The sequence below is a fragment of the Entelurus aequoreus genome, linkage group LG07 (genome assembly GCF_033978785.1).
Source record: "Entelurus aequoreus isolate RoL-2023_Sb linkage group LG07, RoL_Eaeq_v1.1, whole genome shotgun sequence".
NCBI lineage: Eukaryota > Metazoa > Chordata > Actinopteri > Syngnathiformes > Syngnathidae > Entelurus > Entelurus aequoreus.
The window spans coordinates 12,770,892-12,795,517 of NC_084737.1; the positions used below are offsets into that span (position 1 = coordinate 12,770,892).

The 24,626-nt window shown below is 34.5% G+C and overlaps 2 protein-coding genes across 6 annotated transcripts in view; one reads left to right on the plus strand and one right to left on the minus strand.

Annotated features, from left to right (window-relative positions):
• LOC133653389 (regulator of G-protein signaling 17-like) overlaps positions 1-5,757 on the plus strand; it is a 67,254-nt gene extending 61,497 nt beyond the window's left edge. For 3 of the 5 annotated variants that reach the window (XM_062052595.1, XM_062052596.1, XM_062052597.1), the window contains one exon: positions 3,706-5,757. In XM_062052595.1, coding sequence (XP_061908579.1) covers positions 3,706-3,894 — 189 coding nt within the window. In that variant the 3' untranslated portion in view covers positions 3,895-5,757. The remainder of the gene's footprint in view (positions 1-3,705) is intronic. The other 2 variants (XM_062052593.1, XM_062052594.1) reach the window with 2 other exon arrangements.
• pofut1 (protein O-fucosyltransferase 1) overlaps positions 5,248-24,626 on the minus strand; it is a 117,166-nt gene continuing 97,787 nt past the window's right edge. Inside the window, exons 5-11 of the mRNA XM_062052591.1 lie at positions 23,627-23,739; positions 23,371-23,563; positions 23,051-23,293; positions 14,577-14,777; positions 8,420-8,521; positions 8,255-8,356; positions 5,248-5,709 (exon numbers count right to left, since the gene is read on the minus strand). Of these exons, the coding sequence (XP_061908575.1) occupies positions 5,515-5,709; positions 8,255-8,356; positions 8,420-8,521; positions 14,577-14,777; positions 23,051-23,293; positions 23,371-23,563; positions 23,627-23,739 (1,149 nt within the window). The 3' untranslated portion in view covers positions 5,248-5,514. The remainder of the gene's footprint in view (positions 5,710-8,254; positions 8,357-8,419; positions 8,522-14,576; positions 14,778-23,050; positions 23,294-23,370; positions 23,564-23,626; positions 23,740-24,626) is intronic.

The following is a 24,626-nucleotide window of genomic DNA, read 5'->3' on the forward strand; positions in this document are numbered from 1 at the left end:
AAAACATTTGGTCCAGGAGTGTCTTTGGTGTGCTGAACAATAGACCAATAGACCAATAGCACGCAGGCTACCAAGAAGTGTGTTTCCTAAATAAAACATAGGATAAAGGTTGTTGTGCTGGCTGCAGGGGAAGGAGAGTGTGAATGGATGCATTCATGCTCCTATGGGAGATAGTTGATCTTCTACTTGTATATTGCAACATGAGTCACATCTGCTGATCTTGTCGTGAGTCACACTTCTTTAAGTCCATTGCACCAGTGGTTTTCAACCTTTTTGGAGCCCAGGCACATTTTTTGCGTTGAAAAAATGCGGAGTCACACCACCAGCAGAAATCATTAAAAAAACGAAACTCAGTTGACAGTCAAAAGTCGTCGTCGCAATTGTTGGATATGAATTTAAGGCATAACCAATCAATATAGCTCTTGGAGTTTTTTGCCCTTTTCCTGTGTGTAGTGTTTTACTTCCTGTCTTGCGCTCCTATTTTGGTGGCTTTTTCTCTTCTTTTGGTATTTTCCTGTAGCAGTTTCAAGTCTTCCTTTGAGCGATATTTCCCCGCATCTACTTTGTTTTAGCAACCAAGAATATTTCAGTTGTTTTTATCCTTCTTTGTGGGGACATTGTTGATTGTCATGTCATGTTCGGATGTACATTGTGGACGCCGTCTTTGCTCCACAGTAAGTCTTTGCTGTTGTCCAGCGTTCTGTTTTTGTTTACTTTGTAGCCAGTTCAGTTTTAGTTTCGTTCTGCATAGCCTTCCCTAAGCTTCAATGCCTTTTCTTAGGGGCACTCACCTTTTGTTTATTTTTGGTCTTAAGCATTAGACACCTTTTTACCTGCACACTGCCTCCCGCTGTTTCCCACATCTACAAAGCAATTAGCTACCTGCTGCCACCTACTGATATGGAAGAGTATTACACGGTTACTCTGCCGAGCTCTAGACACCACCGACACTCAACAACAACAGACTATGATTACTGCTTTGCAAAAAATATTTTTAACCCAAATAGGTGAAATTAGATAATCTCCCACGGCACACCAGACTGTATCTCACAGCACACTTGTGTGCCGCGGCACAGTGGTTGAAAAACACTGCATTGGATTATTTCTATTATTCACGTGTGAATAATGCTGTATAATAGACTGTATTTATATTATTCAGATGTGAATAATGCTGTATAATAGATTATTTATATTATTCACACGTGAATAATGCTGTATAATAGACTATTTATATTATTCACATATAAATAATGCTGTACAATAGACTGTATTTATATTATTCACATGTGACTAATGCTGTATAATAGACTGTATTTATATTATTTTCATGTGAATAATGCTGTATAATAGACTGTATTTATATTATTTTCATGTGAATAATGCTGTATAATAGACTGTACTTATATTATTCACATGTGAATAATGCTGTATAATAGACTGTATTTATATTATTCACGTGTGAATAATGCTGTATAATAGACTATGTATATTATTCACATGTGAATAATGCTGTATAAAAAACTATATTATTCACATGTAAATAATGCTGTGTAATAGACTATTTATATTATTCACGTGTGAATAATGCTGTATAATAGAAAGTATATTATTCACGTGTGAATAATGCTGTATAATACTGTATTTTTATTATTCACATGTAAATAATGCTGTGTAATAGACTATATTATTCACGTGTGAATAATGCTGTATAATGGAATATTTATATTATTCACATGTGAATAATGCTGTATAATAGACTGTATATTATTCACATGTAAATAATGCTGTGTAATAGACTATATTATTCACGTGTGAATAATGCTGTATAATACTGTATTTATATTATTCACGTGTGAATAATGCTGTATAATAGACTATATAAATAACATGTGAATAATGCTGTATAATAGACTGTATTTTTATTATTCACATGTAAATAATGCTGTGTAATAGACTATATTATTCACGTGTGAATAATGCTGTATAATAGACTATATAATTAACATGTGAATAATGCTGTATAATAGACTGTATTTTTATTATTCACATGTAAATAATGCTGTGTAATAGACTATATTATTCACGTGTGAATAATGCTGTATAATAGACTATATAATTAACATGTGAATAATGCTGTATAATAGACTGTATTTTTATTATTCACATGTAAATAATGCTGTGTAATAGACTATATTATTCATGTGTGAATAATGCTGTATAATAGACTGTATGTATATTATTCACATGTGAATAATTGTTTTAATTCACATGTGAATAATGCTGTATAATAGACTGTATTTATATTATTCACATGTGAATAATTTTGTTTTAATTCACATGTGAATAATGCTGTATAATAGACTATTTATATTATTCGCATGTGAATAATTTTATTTTAATTCACATGTGAATGATGTATAATAGACTGTATTTATATTATTCACATGTGAATAATGCTGTATAATGGAATATTTGTATTATTCACGTGTGAATAATGCTGTATAATAGAAAGTATATTATTCACGTGTGAATAATGCTGTATAATACTGTATTTTTATTATTCACATGTAAATAATGCTGTGTAATAGACTATATTATTCACGTGTGAATAATGCTGTATAATGGAATATTTGTATTATTCACATGTGAATAATGCTGTATAATAGACTGTATATTATTCACATGTAAATAATGCTGTGTAATAGACTATATTATTCACGTGTGAATAATGCTGTATAATACTGTATTTATATTATTCACGTGTGAATAATGCTGTATAATAGACTATATAAATAACATGTGAATAATGCTGTATAATAGACTGTATTTTTATTATTCACATGTAAATAATGCTGTGTAATAGACTATATTATTCACGTGTGAATAATGCTGTATAATAGACTGTATGTATATTATTCATATGTGAATAATTTTGTTTTAATTCACATGTGAATAATGCTGTATAATAGACTGTATTTATATTATTCACATGTGAACAATTTTGTTTTAATTCACATGTGAATAATGCTGTATAATAGACTATATTATTCACATGTGAATAATTTTGTTTTAATTCACATGCGAATAATGCTGTATAATAGACTGTATTTATATTATTCACATGTGAATAATGTTGTATAATAGACTGTATTTGTATTATTCACATGTAAAAAATACCTAAGTGTTCATTGTTCATTGTGAGCGAACTGTGGTGCTGAATTTCCCCCAGGAAACAATAAAGTACTTTCTATTCTATTCCAGATACACATTTAGCTGTAAACATCTGCTGTACAGTATGTGTGTCTGGCTCCCTTTTTTTCCAGGAACTTTCTATTCTATTCCAGATACACATTTAGCTGTAAACATCTGCTGTACAGTATGTGTGTCTGGCTCCCCTTTTTTTCCAGGAACACTAACACCAAAAAGTCACAATGTCCGACAGAGTTCTAAAAAACGTTATGACAGACCACCTCAAAAAAACGGAATGGACTTTTACAGTTTTTCACTGAATGGGACACCCAAAATGTACAAGAAAGCGGGATTTACAATATTAACTACGAACAATAAAACACTGAATATTAACAACGTATGAACATATTTTACTTCTCAGTTGTGTATCTTTTACAATCAAGCTTGGAAATCTTAACGGGCCGTATGTGGTGTGGCACAGTCCACTAACGTCCTCTCCTGGTTTTTCCCTTCCAGGTGAGTCTGGACGCTCGCGTGCGGGAGGTGATCAACAAGAAGATCCACGACCCCGCGCCCCACACCTTCGAGGACGCCCAGTTGCAGATCTACACGCTGATGCACAGGGACTCCTACCCGCGATTCCTCTCCTCCAACATCTACAGGTCACTCATCCACGACAGCTCGCGCACTTCGTCCGAGTCCTAATCCCGCGCCACTTGTGTGGTTTCCCCACCCTAAACCAAGCCAGCAGGAAACGTTTTTTGTGTTCTGTTGCCGTTACTCTCGTTTTGTCGGAACTTAGGGGGGAAAGGAATGCGATTTGTGTCATTCGGAGTTGAATCTGCGTTATTGATCATGATTCATTTTCAACATGCGATCAAATATGCTTCTTTACTAGGGATGTCCGATAATGGCTTTTTGCCGATATCCGATATGCCGATATTGTCCAACTCTTTAATTACCAATATCAACCGATATATACAGTCGTGGAATTAACACACTATTATGCCTAATTTGGACAACCAGGTATGGTGAAGATAAGGTACTTTTTTTTTTAAATGAATAAAATAAAATAAAATAATATAAATAAATTAAAAACATTTTCTTGAATAAAAAAGAAAGTAAAACAATATAAAAACAGTTACATAGAAACTAGTAATTAATGAAAATTTGTCAAATTAACTGTTAAAGGTTAGTACTATTAGTGGACCAGCAGCACGCACAATCATGTGTGCTTACGGACTGTATCCCTTGCAGACTGTATTGATATATATTGATATATAATGTAGGAACCAGAATATTAATAACAGAAAGAAACAACCCTTTTGTGTGAATGAGTGTAAATGGGGGAGGGAGGTTTTTTGGGTTGGTGCACTAATTGTAAGTGTATCTTGTGTTTTTTATGTGGATTTAATTTTAAAAAAAACAATACTGATAATAAAAAAAACCGATACCGATAATTTCCGATGTTACATTTTAACGCATTTATCGGCCGATAATATCGGCAGACCGATATTATCGGACATCTCTATTCTTCACCATACATTTTTTTTTAGCGACTACAGAAAACTTTAATGGTTAAATACAACAGTGACTCAATGATGCCCCCTGTGGAATAAAGCGGTATTGCAAGAGAACAACCACCCTTAAGGAGTTAAACATACAAAAAAAAAACATTAAATCAGGACATCAGAATATTATATTACTATCCAATTTATTTATAACTTTTAAAAAAAGATACTATTTGTTTTAATTTTGCACCAATCAAAGACAACTTTTTTTCTCCACGCCCTCATTTTTTTTTTTTTTTTTACCGTCCAGCCAATTGCCTTTTAGAGCCAACGGCAGGAGGGCATACCTGACTCCGCCCACCTGCATGCCACACATTTGCCTTATATGGGCATGCTTCCTCTCCCTGCCAACTGGAAAGCACACTGAGCTTGACTACTGATTTACAAACTTCAACAAGACTTCTTTTGTTCTTGGATTTTTTTAAATATATATTTTTTCCCCCCCTCCTCTCCCTTAATAGCGACATTTAAATGTACCGGTACTCACACTTTTTTTCTCCTTTGGGGAGTTTTCTTTTCCATGCAAAAAAAAAAAAAAGGATCTTTGATGGACTGAAGTGATCCAACACATGATGCAACACACACACACTGCAATAAACAACTGGAGTCAGCACACACACACACACACACACACACACTATTTGTATCACCATACTTGAGGGCCTAAGACTTTATTTTTAATAACAGCGTTTAGTTTTTGTATAACAAAGAATAGCAATGTAATACAGTATTTATGTCGCTATTCTTTGTACTTTTAATGGAAGTCCAAACTGTTCAGTATGGTGATACACACACACTCACACACCAGGGTGACCCCCCCCCCCTCTGGTTGCTGCTGCTGACCTCTGTGACTTCTCACCTTTGACCTCACCACTGTTGTCGGCGGCCGCTGTGCTTGACTGTGGTCGGTGCATGGAGGAAGGGGGCGGGCGGGAGGAAAGCTTTTTCTCTTGTGTAAAAAAAAAGTGAAAAGTACAAAAAAAGTCAAGACGATGTAAGCAATGAAAGAATTGAAAGAAAATAGTGTTTTTTACTGAATGCATCTATCTTGCTATTGTTCATGTTATTTATTTCATATTTGGCTAATGTGTGATTTTTTTTTGGGGGGGGGGGGGGGGGGTTGTAAATAAAAGCCTTGAACATCAAACGTGTTCTTTTTTTTTCTTTTCTAACGCGACAAAATAATTTTTGGTTTTGGTCAGAAGCAGCCAGAATATTATAAATAATATACTACGGTAGTTTTAAAACGGTGAAATATTTTAAATTCGTTGATCATAATTATAATAGTGTTCAAATATTGTAAACTTACTTGAATCTACTTTACTTAACTTGTACCAGTCTGTTGTGCCCTGTACTTTGCAGTGGTGTGTTGGGGCAGCAGCACCAGCAGAAAGGGACTTGAACCGGATTGACAAACTGATCCGGGAAGCCGCACTAACTATTGGCACGCAGCTGGTCAGCAATAGATTCAAGTTAAAGTACCAATGACCCATCGCCCTTGTTCACCCCCTGGGAGGTGAGGGGAGCAGTGAGCAGCATTTTGGTGATTTAACCCCCAATTCTAACCCTTGATGCTGAGTGCCAAGCAGAGAGGTAATGGTGAGTAGGTGATATCTATTACCTGACACCTTCTATGTTAGCTACCTCTCTTTGTTTATAATATTTATGTTCTGCTGGATCGACTCTCTATTTTATGCTGTTACATGTACTGTAATATTGTACATGGTCATTGGGATTTGTTATATATATGCCACTATATATTATATACTGTGTATATAAAATGTAAATATTGCATACATGTTATATTGCTACTATGGTAAATGTTGAGTCTACTTTATACCTGTATTATCCTTTCCATCCTTTGTAACTGTGGAACAATTTCCCTTGTGGATCAATAAAGTTTGTCTAAATCTAAGTTTACACAACTTGGGGGGATGAAAGACACTACAACATGCATATATTTGTACATATTTATGTATGTATCTATGTGTATATATTTATGTGTGTATCTATGTGTACATATTTATGTATGTATCTGTGTATATATTTATGTATGTATCTATGTGTATATATGTATATATTTATTTATGTATCTGTATATATTTATGTATGTATCTATGTGTATATATTTATGTATGTATCCATGTGTATATATGTATATATTTATGTATGTATCTGTGTATATATTTATGCATATATATTTATGTATGTATCTATGTGTATATTTTTATGTATATATTTATGTATGTACCTATGTGTATATATTTATGTATGTATGTATCTGTGTATATATTTATGTATGTATCTATGTGTAGATATGTATCTGTGTATATATGTGTATATATTCATGTATGTACCTATGTGTATATATTCATGTATGTATATATTTATGTATTTATCTATGTATATATTTATGTATGTATCTATGCGTATATATTTATGTATGTATCTATGCGTATATATTTATGTATGTATCTACGTGTATATATTTATGTATGTATCTATGTGCATATATTTATGTACGTATCTGTGTATATATTTATGTATGTATCTATGTGCATATATTTATGTACGTATCCATGTGTATATATTTATGTACGTATCTGTGTATATATTTATGTACGTATCTGTGTATGTATTTATGTATGTATCTATGTGTATATATTTATGTATGTATCTATGTGTATATATTTATGTATGTATCCATGTGTATATACCTGTATTTATGTATGTATCTATGTGTATATATTTATGTACCGTAATTTCCGGACTATAAGCCGCACCAGCTAAATTTAGGGGAAAATACAGATTGCTCCATATATAAGCCGCACCCGACTATAAGCCGCAGGGTTTTGATGTGTAATTAGCGTAGTATATAGGGGTTCCTGCTACCACGGAGGAGATTGTCGGGACAGAGATGACTGTTTGGGAACGCAAAGCGTCCCATTTATTAACAATAAATCTTTCAATCATTCAATCAAACTTTCGCATCTTTGACATGGCGAACAGCATTCGTGCAGAGTACAAATAATACAACGGTGCAAAGTAATACAAAGTGCTCGCCTGTACGTTATCAAAACAGCCTACCGGTATATGAAAAGTCAGTCTTTAATCATTGTGTCATCGTCTTCCTCCTGCGTACTAAAACCACCGAAATCCTCTTCGTCGGTGTCGGAGAAGAACAGGCCGTAAATAAGCCGCACCCTTGTATAAGCCGCAGGGACCAGAACGAGGGGAAAAAGTAGCGGCTTATAGTCCGGAAATTACGGTATGTATCCATGTGTATATATTTATGTATGTATCCATGTGTATATACCTGTATTTATGTATGTATCTATGTGTATATATTTATGTATATATTTATGTATGTATCCATGTGTATATATTTATGTATATATTTATGTATGTATCCATGTGTATATATTTATGTATATATTTATGTATGTATCCATGTGTATACATGTATGTTTAACAATGAATGTGTCTGTACATACCTGGGTTTCAAAGGTTAAACAATGGCTTTGTTTACGTTCCCAAAATGACGGAAGGGGGTTTTCGAGCTCTGGCTTCTCCTTGGCGCGATGGCTCAACCAAAGCTGGACTGAAGCAAACAAGCATGGAGCGTTATCAGCAAGAAAGTGAGAGAGATGAAGAGTCACCTTGATGAAGCTGCCAGGTGAGAGGTGGTCACCATGGGGACTTCCTCCTCCGATGGAGCCGTGAGGCTTTAGCCCGTGGAGAATGTTCCGGTCTAAATGGAACTAAAAATATTTAGCAAGTTTAGTTGATTTCATTGTCATCATGTGGAGGATGGTTTCCACCAATGACTACTAGTATCCTGTTAGTTCTGCAAGTCCATGTCTGTTGTTCTGTTAAAAAAGAAAAAAAAGATCAAGACTTTCAAATGTTCAAGGTCTACTTAGAACCTTAAGATTTAACAGTACAAATCAAAATGACCCCCATTTTTCATCTCTGCATCTACACATGTATTTAGAATACATATATTATTAGGGATAAGCGGTAGAAAATGGATGGATGGATATTATTGATCCATTACCATTGCTCTACAGCCAATTGAATTATCTGTGACTGTCATATTAATATTATATACTGTACAGTACATGATGTAAGTCATATTTTATTTGAATTGAGGTGGCAACTTGTCCAGGGTGTACCCCGCCTTCCGCCCGAAAGCATCTGAGATAGGCTCCAGCAAACATATATATATACATACATATACAGTATATACATACATATATATATATACATATATATATATACATACATATGCATATATATATATACACATATATACATACATATGTATATATATATATATATATATGTATATATACATACATATACAGTATATATATACTGTATACATATATATATATGTATATATATACATACATATACAGTATATATATACTGTATATACATACATATATATATACATACATATATATATATATATATATATACACATACAAATGTATATATATACATACATATATACATACATATGCATATATATATACACATATATACATACATATGTATGTATGTATATGTACATATATATATGTATATATATATATACGTACACAGTATATATATACTGTATACATATATATATATGTGTATATATATATATACATACATATATATATATATACATACATATGCATATATATATGGATATATATATACACATATATACATACACATCATATATACACACATATACAAATATATAGACATATACACATTCACATACTGTATATATACACACACACATGTATATTTGTGTATATATGTATTGATATACTGTATGTGTGCATGTATTATATATATATACACACACACACATATATATATTTATATACATACACATATATATATATACATACATACATATGTATATATCTATATATATACTTTTTTTTTTTTTAATATATATATCTATATATATACATATATATGTATATATATATTTTTTTAATATATATATATGTATGTATATATACATATATATATACATACATATATATATATGTATATATACGGTATATACATACATATATATATGTATGTATATATATACACATATATATATGTATATATATACATATATGTATATACATACATATATATATACATACATACATATATATATATAGGTATGTATATATATACATATACATATATATATATATATATATATAGGTATGTATATATATACATATATATAGGTATGTATATATACACACACACACACACATATACATATATATATATATATATATATATATATAAGATTTATATTTCAGGGGGTTATGCAAATTGAGATTATTCTGCCTTAAATTGAAATAAATGCAATATTTTGTTCCATTGATATTCAAAACATGAATACAAATGGATAAATTAAGTTATTGATGGATGTATTGTTGGAGTTTGTGACTAGAAGTAAAAAAAAAAAAAAAAGGCTACGCTATGTGCGCCACCTTATGGTATAATATCTGTGTGAAAAGGTACTTAGACGAGAGGATAAGATGTCATAAATCAATGTTAATCATTCTTAATGAATATTGCAGATCGTCATATTTGTGGTGTTGAATCTAGCAATTGATTTCATCGTTTTAAAATTGTTCCCATCAGTTGGCCCCTTTGGTGTAGACAACTACTGACACCTTGTGGCGCTGTGATGTTACTGCGCTTTATTACTTACTGCCCACATGTAAATATTGTCTACCGGTACTCTAAATAATTTCAACAGGTGTTTCTCTCTCTTAAATACCCTGCAAACAAAGATACAAAATCAGGCATTGGGGACTTTTAATCCGTTTGTGTGTTGTTTACCATGAATTGGTTAACGTGGTAATCAATTAAAACTTAAACAAGTTGAAAAACGTATTGGGGTGTTACCATTTAGTGGTCAATTGTACGGAATATGTACTGTACTGTGCAATCTACTAATAAAAGTTTCGATCAATCAAAGTTTGCTACGATCTGATCAACAAGCCACAGACTAGTCCTCTAACTCTACATGAACAAACGTGATTAAATACAATTGAAAACCCCCAGTAGTAATTGTACAGAGTTTAGAGCAGTGGTACTTAACCTTGTTGGAGTTACCTAACCCCACCAGTGGTAACACTTTAGTATGGGGAACATATTCTAAGTAACAAAGACTACATTTTGAGTTATTTGGACACTAGGGGAACATATTCTAAGTAACAAATACTTAATTTAGAGTTATTTGGACACTAGGGAAACATATTCTAAGTAACAAAGACTTAATTTAGAGTTATTTGGACACTAGGGGAACATATTCTAAGTAACAAAGACTTAATTTAGAGTTATTTGGACACTAGGGGAACATATTCTAAGTAACAAAGACTTAATTTAGAGTTATTTGGACACTAGGGGAACATATTCTAAGTAACAAAGACTTAATTTAGAGTTATTTGGACACTGGGGGAACATATTCTAAGTAACAAAGACTTAATTTAGAGTTATTTGGACACTAGGGGAACATATTCTAAGTAACAAATACTTAATTTAGAGTTATTTGGACACTAGGGGAACATATTCTAAGTAACAAAGACTAAATTTAGAGTTATTTGGACACTAGGGGAACATATTCTAAGTAACAAAGACTTAATTTAGAGTTATTTGGACACTAGGGGAACATATTCTAAGTAACAAAGACTACATTTAGAGTTATTTGGACACTAGGGGAACATATTCTAAGTAACAAAGACTAAATTTAGAGTTTTTTGGACACTAGGGGAACATATTCTAAGTAACAAAGACTACATTTAGAGTTATTTGGACACTAAGGGAACATATTCTAAGTAACAAATACTTAATTTAGAGTTATTTGGACACTAGGGGAACATATTCTAAGTAACAAAGACTTAATTTAGAGTTATTTGGACACTAGGGGAACATATTCTAAGTAACAAAGACTAAATTTAGAGTTATTTGGACATTAAGGGAACATATTCTAAGTAACAAAGACTACATTTAGAGTTATTTGGACACTAAGGGAACATATTCTAAGTAACAAATACTTAATTTAGAGTTATTTGGACACTAGGGGAACATATTCTAAGTAACAAATACTTAATTTAGAGTTATTTGGACACTAAGGGAACATATTCTAAGTAACAAAGACTTAATTTAGAGTTATTTGGACACTAAGGGAACATATTCTAAGTAACAAATACTTAATTTAGAGTTATTTGGACACTAGGGGAACATATTCTAAGTAACAAAGACTACATTTAGAGTTATTTGGACACTAGGGGAACATATTCTAAGTAACAAAGACTACATTTAGAGTTATTTGGACACTAGGGGAACATATTCTAAGTAACAAAGACTAAATTTAGAGTTATTTGGACACTAGGGAAACATATTCTAAGTAACAAAGACTACATTTAGAGTTATTTGGACACTAGGGAAACATATTCTAAGTAACAAAGACTAAATTTAGAGTTATTTGGACACTAGGGAAACATATTCTAAGTAACAAAGACTAAATTTAGAGTTATTTGGACACTAGGGAAACATATTCTAAGTAACAAAGACTTAATTTAGAGTTATTTGGACACTAGGGAAACATATACTAAGTAACAAAGACTAAATTTAGAGTTATTTGGACACTAGGGGAACATATTCTAAGTAACAAAGACTAAATTTAGAGTTATTTGGACACTAGGGAAACCTATTCTAAGTAACAAAGACTAAATTTAGAGTTATTTGGACACTAGGGGAACATATTCTAAGTAACAAAGACTAAATTTAGAGTTATTTGGACACTAGGGGAACATATTCTAAGTAACAAAGACTACATTTAGAGTTATTTGGACACTAGGGGAACATATTCTAAGTAACAAAGACTTAATTTAGAGTTATTTGGACAATAGGAGAACATATTCTAAGTAACAAAGACTTAATTTAGAGTTATTTGGACACTGGGGGAACGGAACATATTCTAAGTAACAAAGACTTAATTTAGAGTTATTTGGAGACTAGGGAACATATTCTAAGTAACAAAGACTACATTTAGAGTTATTTGGACACTAGGGGAACATATTCTAAGTAACAAAGACTACATTTAGAGTTATTTGGACACTAGGGGAACATATTCTAAGTAACAAAGACTAAATGTAAAGTTATTTGGACACTAGGGGAACATATTCTAAGTAACAAAGACTTAATTTAGAGTTATTTGGACACTAGGGGAACATATTCTAAGTAACAAAGACTTAATTTAGAGTTATTTGGACACTAGGGGAACATATTCTAAGTAACAAAGACTAAATTTAGAGTTATTTGGACACTAGGGGAACATATTCTAAGTAACAAAGACTAAATTTAGAGTTATTTGGACACTAGGGAAACATATTCTAAGTAACAAAGACTAAATTTAGAGTTATTTGGACACTAGGGGAACATATTCTAAGTAACAAAGACTTAATTTAGAGTTATTTGGACACTGGGGGAACATATTCTAAGTAACAAAGACTAAATTTACAGTTTTTTGGACACTAGGGGAACATATTCTAAGTACAAAGAGTGATGAAGTGTTGCTATATATGTCTGCCGAAATAAATACATTCATTCATTCATTGTACTTGTGCAATGACAATAAAGACATACCTACCTTCTTATGGGACATTCATCCTCCGCTGTTGCCATTTCTAATATAAAGTAGTGTAAAGTTCTTACTTATATATGTGAGTAAACCCGCCATGAAAGCGCTAAAACATACCGGTGTAGTGAGTTTACATTATTCACCCAAAGGACTTTAGTTATTTGGAGAGTTCCGGTCGGACGGTTTTTCACGGGACACATTTCTGGCTAGTGAGCCACGGATGATGTTATTGATTGAAGTAAAGTCTGAATGTCATTAAAACAGTTAGCGCCATCTTTTGACACTTCTTCCACTTACACCGCTACAACAAAGATGACGGCGTGAAGACCCTGCCGAAGGTGAGACACGTGATTAAGACCCGCCACAAAACGGCGCATCCTGAAGCGACTGTCAGAAAGTGGCTTGAAGATGATCTGTAAAATATCATCTATGCAACATTTTGACCAAAGAACCACCATTACATGTTATGTAGACCACAAGGAAGTATTTTACATTTAGAAAAAAATCATAATACGAAACCTTTAATGCTCCTTATAATCCGGTGCGCCCTATGGTCCGGGAAATATTTATGTATTAAAAAAAATTGATTAAATAAAATGCTGAAAAACTTAATATTTCTTTTTTTTTGGTGAATATAACTGATAAATCAATCAATCATCAAAATAGTCGTCATATCTTAAGGCATTTTTTCCTTACATCTCCTTCATTCCATCTTGCTGTGCGGCTGTACCTAATTGAGTGTCCACACTGTGTCTAAACAGGCAAATAACTGCAATACTTGTTGATGTTGAAGTATCCAAATATATGTTTATTGTGAAAGAGCTAAAAGTATTAGCACTACCAAGGAAAATGTGTATGAAGTATCCAAATATATGTTTATTGTGAAAGAGCTAAAAGTATTAGCACTACCAAGGAAAATGTGTATGAAGTATCCAAATATATGTTTATTGTGAAAGAGCTAAAAGGAGAATGTGTAAAGTACTGCCATTTTTCTCGAAGACGTCAAGAACTTCTTAGAATCCAATTATTGTCTATTGGCGTCCTAAGAGAGGTCACGTGACGCCGCTTATAGTCCGTCTTTCCCTCGTGAGAAGATGTTAAAGTTCAGTTCTGTTCAATCTGAGTGTGTCCGAGTGGTGCTTTCGTACCCGTTCTGAGTCTGATGCGGTTTTAGCGGCCGTTCCTGGCTGGTCCATGCCAAAAAAGGAGGAGGGAAGGCCGTGGGCGTCCCTCTCTCTCTTGACGAAGGCAGAAAAAGAGGAGACACAGTTTCCGATGAAGTGGTCGGCCTGGCCCAGAATGTAAAGATCCGTCTGGGCCCAGTCGGGATGCAAGCTCAGCACTTTTACCTGCAGACAACATCCCCAACAATCTGTCATCACAATAGTTATTCATTTGACTTCTGCCAAATGACTTTATTGGGGTCAATTTATTGCCACACGCCCAGGGATTAATAAATTACAGATTTATACTGCAACTTTAGTCTTGTCATGTGTTTTTTTCCCTAATATCATCATGTCATTTGTCTCAAAATGTTTTAAAACTTTATTATTGTACAATTTGGATTTTTGTCTTGCGATATAACTTACTGTACAAAATATTACAACTTCTTAGGATGTGAAACACTCGCGATTCAATTTTAATCCGATTTTCGCGGTGACAATTATTGATTCCTCTTAGTTGTTGGTAAAAAAAAAAAAGTTCCTAAAAATTATGACGTGTTGTCAAAATATTACAAATACTTAATAACTACAACTTAATTTTTTCCCCATTATATTGTGACTTTATTTTTGTAAAACGACTATCATTTTAATTATTTTGTCACTTTTTAAAAATCAAAACAAAAGACCTTTATTTTTGTTTGATTACAGCTTTTTTTAAATTGCAACTTTATTGTAGTAAAATTATCCTTTTTTAAAAAAAAATGTATGATTTTATTCTTGTAAAATTTTTTTTTTTTTTTTACAATATTGTGACTATGTAATCTAAACACCTTTATTCTTGTAAAATAACTTGACTTTTCAAAATTAACCTACAGCAACAACATTCTATTAAAATTTTGACTGTATACTGAAATTACATATTATTCTAGTAAAATTGTACAAAAAAATCTTACTATATTATGACGTCATTCTTGTAAAAAGACTAGAATTTCCCACGATGTTGCAACTTTTTTTTTTTAAACATTAAAAATGTATTCCTGCAAAATTGTAAAAATGTTCTTGAGTTTGTTTTTTGTAAAAATTTTTAAAAAATTTAACAATATTGTGACTTTTTATACAACTTAAATCATAACTTTACCCTTGTAAAATCAATACTTTATTAAATAATTATTTTTAATTAATTAATTATTTTGTCACTTTTAAAAACTCTAGACAAAAGACCTTTAATTTTGATTGATTACAACTTTTTTTTAATTTCAACTTTATTCTAGTAAAATTACCCTTTTTTAAATCAAATTATTACTTTATTCTTGTAGAATATTTTCTTTTACAACATTGTGACTATAAAAAAATCTAAACACCTTTATTCTTGTAAAATGTATTTTTAAAATTAAACTACAGCAAATATTATATTAAAATTATAACTGTATACTCAAAATACATATTATTCTAGAAAAATGTTATAATTTTTTTCTTAGTATACTGTGACTTCATTCTTGTAAAAAGACTACTTTTTTACCACGATGTTGCAACTTTTTTTCTTAAAACATTAAAAATGTATTCCTGCAAAATTTGTTTTTGTAGAAATTACGTTTTTTAACAATACTGTGACTTTTTATACAACTTCAATCATAACTTTACCCTTGTAAAATCAATACTTTTTAAAGGCCTACTGAAATGAATTTTTTTTATTTAAACGGGGATAGCAGATCTATTGGCCTTCTTTCATCTCCGTAATATCGCTAAAATTCGTTCCATTTTGTCCACAAGCGATGCTGAGATCATTATTCATGCGTTCGTTACATCTCGTCTCGATTACTGTAACGTTTTATTTTCGGGCCTCCCTATGTCTAGCATTAAAAGATTACAGATGGTACAAAATGCGGCTGCTAGACTTTTGACAAAAACAAGAAAGTTTGATCATATTACGCCTATACTGGCTCACTTGCACTGGCTTCCTGTGCACCTAAGATGCGACTTTAAGGTTTTACTACTTACGTATAAAATACTACACGGTCAAGCTCCTGCCTATCTTGCCGATTGTATTGTACCATATGTCCCGACAAGAAATCTGCGTTCAAAGAACTCCGGCTTATTAGTGATTCCCAGAGCCCAAAAAAAGTCTGCGGGCTATAGAGCGTTTTCTATTCGGGCTCCAATACTATGGAATGCCCTCCCGGTAAAAGTTAGAGATGCTACCTCAGTAGAAGCATTTAAGTCTCATCTTAAAACTCATTTGTATACTCTAGCCTTTAAATAGACTCCCTTTTTAGACCAGTTGATCTACCGTTTCTTTTCTTTTCTTTTCTACTCTGCTCCGGGGTGGACCGCTAGCCTGTCCATCAGATGGGGACATCTCTACGCTGCTGACCCGTCTCCGCTCGGGATGGTTCCCGCTGGCTCCACCATGGACTGGACTTTCGCTGATGTGTTGGACTTTCACAATATTATGTCAGACCCACTCGACACCGAGGATGTCGTTGTGGCTTGTACAGCCCTTTGAGACACTTGTGATTTAGGGCTATATAAATAAACATTGATTGATTGATTGATTGATACTTGATCATTTCGCGATATTGCCATATTTTTGCTGAAAGGATTTAGTATAGAACAACGACGATAAAGATTGCAACTTTTGGTATCTGATAAAAAAAAGGCTTGCACCTACCGGAAGTAGCGTGACGTAGTCAGTTGAACATATACGCAAAGTTCCCTATTGTTTACAATGATGGCCGCATGAAGTGAGAGAGATTCGGACCGAGAAAGCGACAATTTCCCCATTAATTTGAGCGAGGATGAAAGATTTGTGGATGAGTAAAGTGCAAGTGAAGGACTAGTGGGGAGTTGAAGCTATTCAGATAGGGAAGATGCTGTGAGAGCCGGGGGTGACCTGATATTCAGCTGGGAATGACTACAACAGTAAATAAACACAAGACATATATATACTCTATTAGCCACAACACAACCAGGCTTATATTTAATATGCCACAAATTAATCCTGCATAAAAACACCTGCGTGTTTGTTATGCTAGCTCCTAGCTCCTCTGCTAGCTCCTAGCTCCATAGAACACGCCAATACAATTCAAACACCTGATCAACACACACAATCACTCAGCCCAAAAGACCGTTTACCTAACCCAAGGTTCATAAAGCTTATATATTTTTAAAAAGTTACGTACGTGACGCGCACATACGGTCAAGTTATCGAATGTTTAGCAGCCAAGGCTGCATACTCACGGTACCTGATATTCAGCTGGGAATGACTACAACAGTAAATAAACACAAGACATATATATACTCTATTAGCCACAACACAACCAGGCTTATATTTAATATGCCACAAATTAATCCTGCATAATAACACCTGCGTGTTTGTTATGCTAGCTCCTAGCTCCTCTGCTAGCTCCTAGCTCCATAGAACACGCCAATACAATTCAAACACCTGATCAACACACACAATCACTCAGCCCAAAAGACCGTTCACCTAACCCAAGGTTCATAAAGCTTATATATTTTTAAAAAGTTACGTACGTGACGCGCACGTACGGTACGGTACGTGTTATGCTAGCTCCTAGCTCCTCTGCTAGCTCCTAGCTCCATAGAACACGCCAATACAATTCAAACACATGATAAACACACACAATCACTCAGCCCAAAAGACCGTTCACCTAACCCAAGGTTCATAAAGCTTATATATTTAAAAAAAGTTACGTACATACGCAAAAAAAAGCCAAAGCTGCATACTCACAGTAGCACGTCTGCGTCTTTGTCATCCAAATCAAAGTAATCCTGGTAAGAGTCTGTGTTGTCCCAGTTCTCTACAGGCGTCTGTGTATCCAAATCAAAAGTCCTCCTGGTTAGAGTCTCTGTTATCCGAGTTCTTCCATCTTGACTGCATCTTTCGGGAATGTAAACAAAGAAGCGCCGGCTGTGTACTGTTGTGGCTGACTACGTTCGAAAAATACGTCCATTTCGCACCGACAACTTTCTTCTTTGCTTGCTCGGCTTCCTTCTCCATAATGCAATGAACATGATTGAAACAGATTCACGAACACAGATGTCCAGAATACTGTGGAATTATGAAATGAAAACAGAGCTTTTTCGTATCGGCTTCAATGTGGAAGGCATACCCGTGTTCGCCGGGCTACGTCACGCGCATACGTCATCCTCAGAGGCGTTTCGAACCGGAAGTTTAGCGGCAAATTTAAAATGTCACTTTATAAGTTAACCCGGCCGTATTGGCATGTGTTATAATGTTAAGATTTCATCATTGATATATAAACTATCAGACTGCGTGGTCGGTAGTAGTGGGTTTCAGTAGGCCTTTTATTAAATAATGATTATATTCTCAAAATATAAAAAAATATATGACTATTTTTATGACTTAAGACTTATGTATATTCCTGTAAAAAAGGTTCCTCTGGCAGCGGACGTTGTTACGCACAGCAAGTAAGCGCGGATACGACCTATAAAACATCTTTTGAAATATTTTGTTGATTTTCCAACACCTAACCAAACGTTTTTGTTATATTTTTTATTTTGGAAAAATGTTACCTTTTTTCTTTTTCGTGCTTTTATGCCAATAAAATAACAGCATTTTTCAAATATCAAAGCATTTTCAAAATCTAAATATTACTACTTCATTGTTGACAAAAAAAAAAGTTTCCTAAAAATTATGACACGTTCTCAAAATATTACAAATACTTAACTACAACTTAATTTTTTCCCCATTGTATTGTGACTTTATTTTTGTAAAACGACTACGGCCATTTTTATTATTTTGTCACTTTTAAAAAATCTAAACAAAAGACCCTTATTTTTGACTGATTACAACTTTTTTTAATTGCAACTTTATTCTAGTAAAATTATCCTTTTTTTAAATCAAATTATTACTTTAGACCCTTATTTTTGACTGATTACAACTTTTTTTAATTGCAACTTTATTCTAGTAAAATTATCCTTTTTTTAAATCAAATTATTACTTTATTCTTGTAAAAAAAAATTTTTTTACAACATGTGAATATAAAAAAATCTAAACACCTTTATTCCTGTAAAATATATTTTTAAAATCAAACTACAGCAAATATATTAAAATTATGACTGTATACTCAAATTACATATTATTCTAGTAAAATTGTAAAAAAAAAAAAATCTTAGTATATTGTGACTTCATTCTTGTAAAAATAATAATTTTTTCCCACGATGTTGCAACTTTTTTTCTTAAAACATTAAAAATTTATTCCTGCAAAAGTGTAAAAATGTTCTTGACTTTGTTTTTGTAAAAATAAAGTTTTTTTAACAATATTTTTTATATAACTTAAATCATAACTTTACCCTTGTAAAATCAATGTATTATTAAATTATGATTGTATTCTCAAAATATTAAAACAATTATATGACTAGTTTTATAACTTAAGACTTATGTCTCTATTCCTGTAAAAAAGGACAATAAATTTTGCCAATTTTTCTAAATATACCGTACATACTATATGGCGCACTTAAAATCATTTTTTTTACTCAAAACTCGACGGTGCGCTTTAGAACCCGGTGCGCTTAATTCTTGTTTTACTTACCGACCTCAAAGCTATTTTATTTAGTACATGGTGAAATTATAAGAGTGACAAGTTGATGGCAGTCAAACATAAGAGACATGTGTAGTCTGCAATATGACTCAAGTAAACAACACCAACATTTTATAAGTTCCATTGAAAATATAGAACATTACTTATGGCGCTCAAAAATCTATCAAAATATTTTAATACGACTTTGGTAAGCTATGAAGCCGCACCGCTTGATGGATTGTACTGTGCTTCAACATAGGAGTATCATTATGGTGTGTGTATAAAGGTAGGACATTATCTGGCGTTTTGTTTCGCTATATTATGCAAAAGCAACTTTTCTTACCTTCTGGTACCTGCTGATTTGTATTTGGGATCTGCATGAGTCCTAAAAAATTGCGCGAGTCCGCCTTTGTAGTCGATAAGCTTCTTCTTTTTCTCTATCTTCTTGTTATGGGACATTCATCCTCCGCTGTTGCCATTTCTAATATAAAGTAGTGTAAAGTTCTTACTTATATCTGTCAGTAAACTCGCCATGAAAGCGCTAAAACATACCGGTGTAGTGAGTTTACATTATTCGCCCAAGGAACTTTAGCTATTAGAGAGTTCCGGTCGGACGGTTTTTCACGGGACACATTTCCGGCCTTGTTGTTGCACTAGTGAGCCACGGATGAGGAGATGCTGCTGCGTTGATTGAAGTAAAGTCTGAATGTCATTAAAACAGTTAGCGCCATCTTTTGACACTTCTTCCACTCCCGTCCTTGCACGCTACGCCGCTACAACAAAGATGACGGCGAGAAGACGCTGCCGAAGGTGAACCACGTAAATAAGACCGCCCACAAAACACCGCATCCTGAAGCGACTGTCAGAAAGCGGCTTGAAGATGAGCTGTAAAACATCATTTATGCCAGTGTTTTTCAACCTTTTTTGAGCCAAGGCACATTTTTTGCGTTGAAAAAATCCGGAGGCACACCACCAGCAGAAATCGTTAAAAAACGAAACTCAGTTGACAGTAAAAAGTTCTTGTCGCAATTGTCGGATATGAATTCAAAGCATAACCAAGCATGCATCACTATAGCACTTGTCTCAAAGTGACTTATTTTGAGTTTTTCTGTGTTTTCCTGTGTGTGGTGTTTTAGTTCTTGTCTTGCGCTCCTATTTTGGTGTTGATTGTCATGTCATGTACGGATGTACTTTGTGGACGCCATCCGCTCCACACGCTGTAAGTCTTTGCTGTCGTCCAGCATTCTGTTTTTGTTTACTTTGTAGCCAGTTCAGTTTTAGTTTCGTTCTGCATAGCTTTCCCTAAGCTTCAATGCCTTTTCTTAGGGGCACTCACCTTTTGTTTATTTTTGGTTTAAGCATTAGATACCTTTTTACCTGCACACTGCCTCCCGCTGTTTCCGACAACTACAAAGCAATTAGCTACCGGCTGCCACCTACTGATATGGAAGAGTATTACACGGTTACTCCACCGAGCTCTAGACAGAACCAACACATAATTTGCAGACTATAATTACTGGTTTGCAAAAAATATTTTTAACCCAACTAGGTGAAATTAGATAATCTCCCACGGCACACCAGACTGTGTCTCACGGCACACTAGTGTGCCGCGGCACAGTGGTTGAAAACACTGATCTATGCAACATTTTGACCAAAGAACCACCATTACATGTTATGAAGACCAGTGTTTTTCAACCTTTTTTGAGCCAAGGCACATTTTTTGCGTTGAAAAAATCCAGAGGCACACCACCAGCAGAAATCATTGAAAAACAAAACTCCGTTGACAGTAAAAAGTCGTTGTTGCAATTGTTGGATATGACTTTAAACCATAACCAAGCATGCATGACTATAGCTCTTGTCTCAAAGTAGGTGTACTGTCACCACCTGTTACATCACGCCCTGACTTATTTGGAGTTTTTTTGCTGTTTTCCTGTGTGTAGTGTTTTAGTTCTTGTCTTGCGCTCCGATTTTGGTGGCTTTTTCTCTTTTTTAAAAATATTTTCCTGTAGCAGTTTCATGTCTTCCTTTAAGTGATATTTCCCACATCTACTTTGTTTTAGCAATCAGGAATATTTCAGTTGTTTGTATCCGCCTTTGTGGGGACATTGTTGATTGTCATGTCATGTTCGGATGTACATTGTGGACGCCATCTTTGCTCCACAGTAAGTCTTTGCTGTCGTCCAGCATTCTGTTTTTGTTTACTTTGTAGCCGGTTCACTTTTAGTTTCGATCTGTATAGCCTTCCCTAAGCTTCAATGCCTTTTCTTAGGGGCACTCGCCTTTTTTTTTTTTTTTTTTGGTTAAAGCATAAGACACCTTTTTACCTGCACACTGCCTTCCGCTGTTTCTGACTTCTACAAAGCAATTAGCTACCGGCTGCCAACTACTGATATGGAAGAGTATTACACGGTTACTCCGCCGAGCTCTAGACAGCACCAACACTTAATTTGCAGACTATAATTACTGGTTTGCAAAAAATATTTTTAACCCAACTAGGTGAAATTAGATAATCTCCCGGCACAGTGGTTGAAAACACTGATCTATGCAACATTTTGACCAAAGAACCACCATTACATGTTATGTAGACCACAATGAAGTCTTTTACATTTAGAAAAGTAAACAATAATATGACTCCTTTAATGCGCCCTATAATCCGGTGCGCCTTATATATGAAAAAAAGATCAAAAATAGACCATTCATCGGCTGTGCACCTTATAATCCGGTGCGCCCTATGGTCCGAAAATACGGTATTAAAGCTTTTTAATAATTTAGTTGTATTCCGATGGCGTTGTATTGCAAGACTTCCTCCACGTATTATTTATTAATGATATTTTTATAGTATGGACTAAATGTTATGATCATGAATTCATCAACGTGGTGAGACGTGACCTCCCTCACCTTGCCCTTAAAGAGTTTCTCGATGTCGCCGCTGTGGGACTCGGAGTCGGTGGCGATGTAGACGGAGCGAGCCGAGGTCTTCTTCACCCACAGCTTGACGGCGCGGCGGATCTCGGCCAGGTCGGGCAGACACATGGCGTCGGTGAGAGGCAGCGCCGTCTGTCGGCTGTAGCCCACGCACTGCGGGGAGGCCATGAAGTGCGGCCCCGCGTCGCCGCTCTTTAGCAGTTCACATGCGTTTTGCTGCGCGGAGAACAAGTCTTGACAACATGGAAGACGATCATTACGGGAGGCGACGCTCCTCTCTGACGACATCTCACCCAGTCGCTGCCGATCCTCAAGTGAATGCCGACATACGGTCTGGTCAGCAGGGAAGCAATGTGCCCCTGACCCTCCTCCGCCATCTTGTCCGACCACACCACGTAGCGCTGCAGACCCACGTGGTCCTCCACCACCGGGAACTGGGCCGGCGCTCCGGGCATTGCCAGGACCGGGTGCTCGTCGGGAGGGAAACTTGACACAAACAACCCGTGATTACTCTGTTTAGTGACGCTTTTAAAAAGGATTTATTCTCACGTCTTCATCCACTGCTGCCGATGGTAGCTACTGAAGGAAATCCCACTAAAAAGAACCGACTCGTCAAATTCCACGCCGGCGTAATCCCAGAACGGACCGAACGGGTTCCCGTCCTGAAAGAAGCAGAATCATCCAAGCACATCAGAGCAATCATGACACAGACAGGAAGACGCCTGAAGATTAACTGTATGTGTGTCATTTGGCAACTGGACCACTAGAGGGCAGCATTTCACCACGTTCATGACAGACATTTACATTAGCCCCATTTAACTGGGCCCATGGGACAAATCTAGCCCATTAGTGACATCACATCCACCTGCCAGTTCACTTCCACATGTAAAACATTTTTGCAGAGGATTCCTATGAACAGAAGAGCGCTCCTGTTTTATAGAGGATCTTCACTAGCATTTTTGCAGCAAATTCGTAGAAACGGCAGAGCAATCCTGTTGTATAGACCAGTGGTCCCTAACCTTTTAGTAACTGCGGACCGGTCAACGCCTGAAAATGTGTTTTTTTGTGTTTTTATTTGTCATAAAAAAATACAATCATGTGTGCTTACGGACTGTATCCCTGCAGACTGTATTGATCAATATTGATATATAATGTAGGAACCAGAAATATTAATAACAGAAAGAAACAACCCTTTTGTGTGAATGAGTATAAATAGGGAAGGGAGGTTTTTTTTGGGTTGGTGCACTAATTGTAAGTGTATCTTGTGGTTTTTTATGTTGATTTAATAAAAAAAAAATATTTTTTTAATTTCTTGTGCGGCCTGGTACCAATCGATCCACGGCCCGGTGGTTGGGGACCACTGGTATAGAGGATCTTTGACAAGCATTTTTGCAGTAGGTCATTAAAGACCTACTGAAATGAAATGTTCTTATTTAAACGGGGATAGCAGATCCATTCTATGTGTCATACTTGATCATTTCGCGATATTGCCATATTTTTGCTGAAAGGATTTAGTAGAGAACATCGACGATAAAGTTTTGGTCGCTGA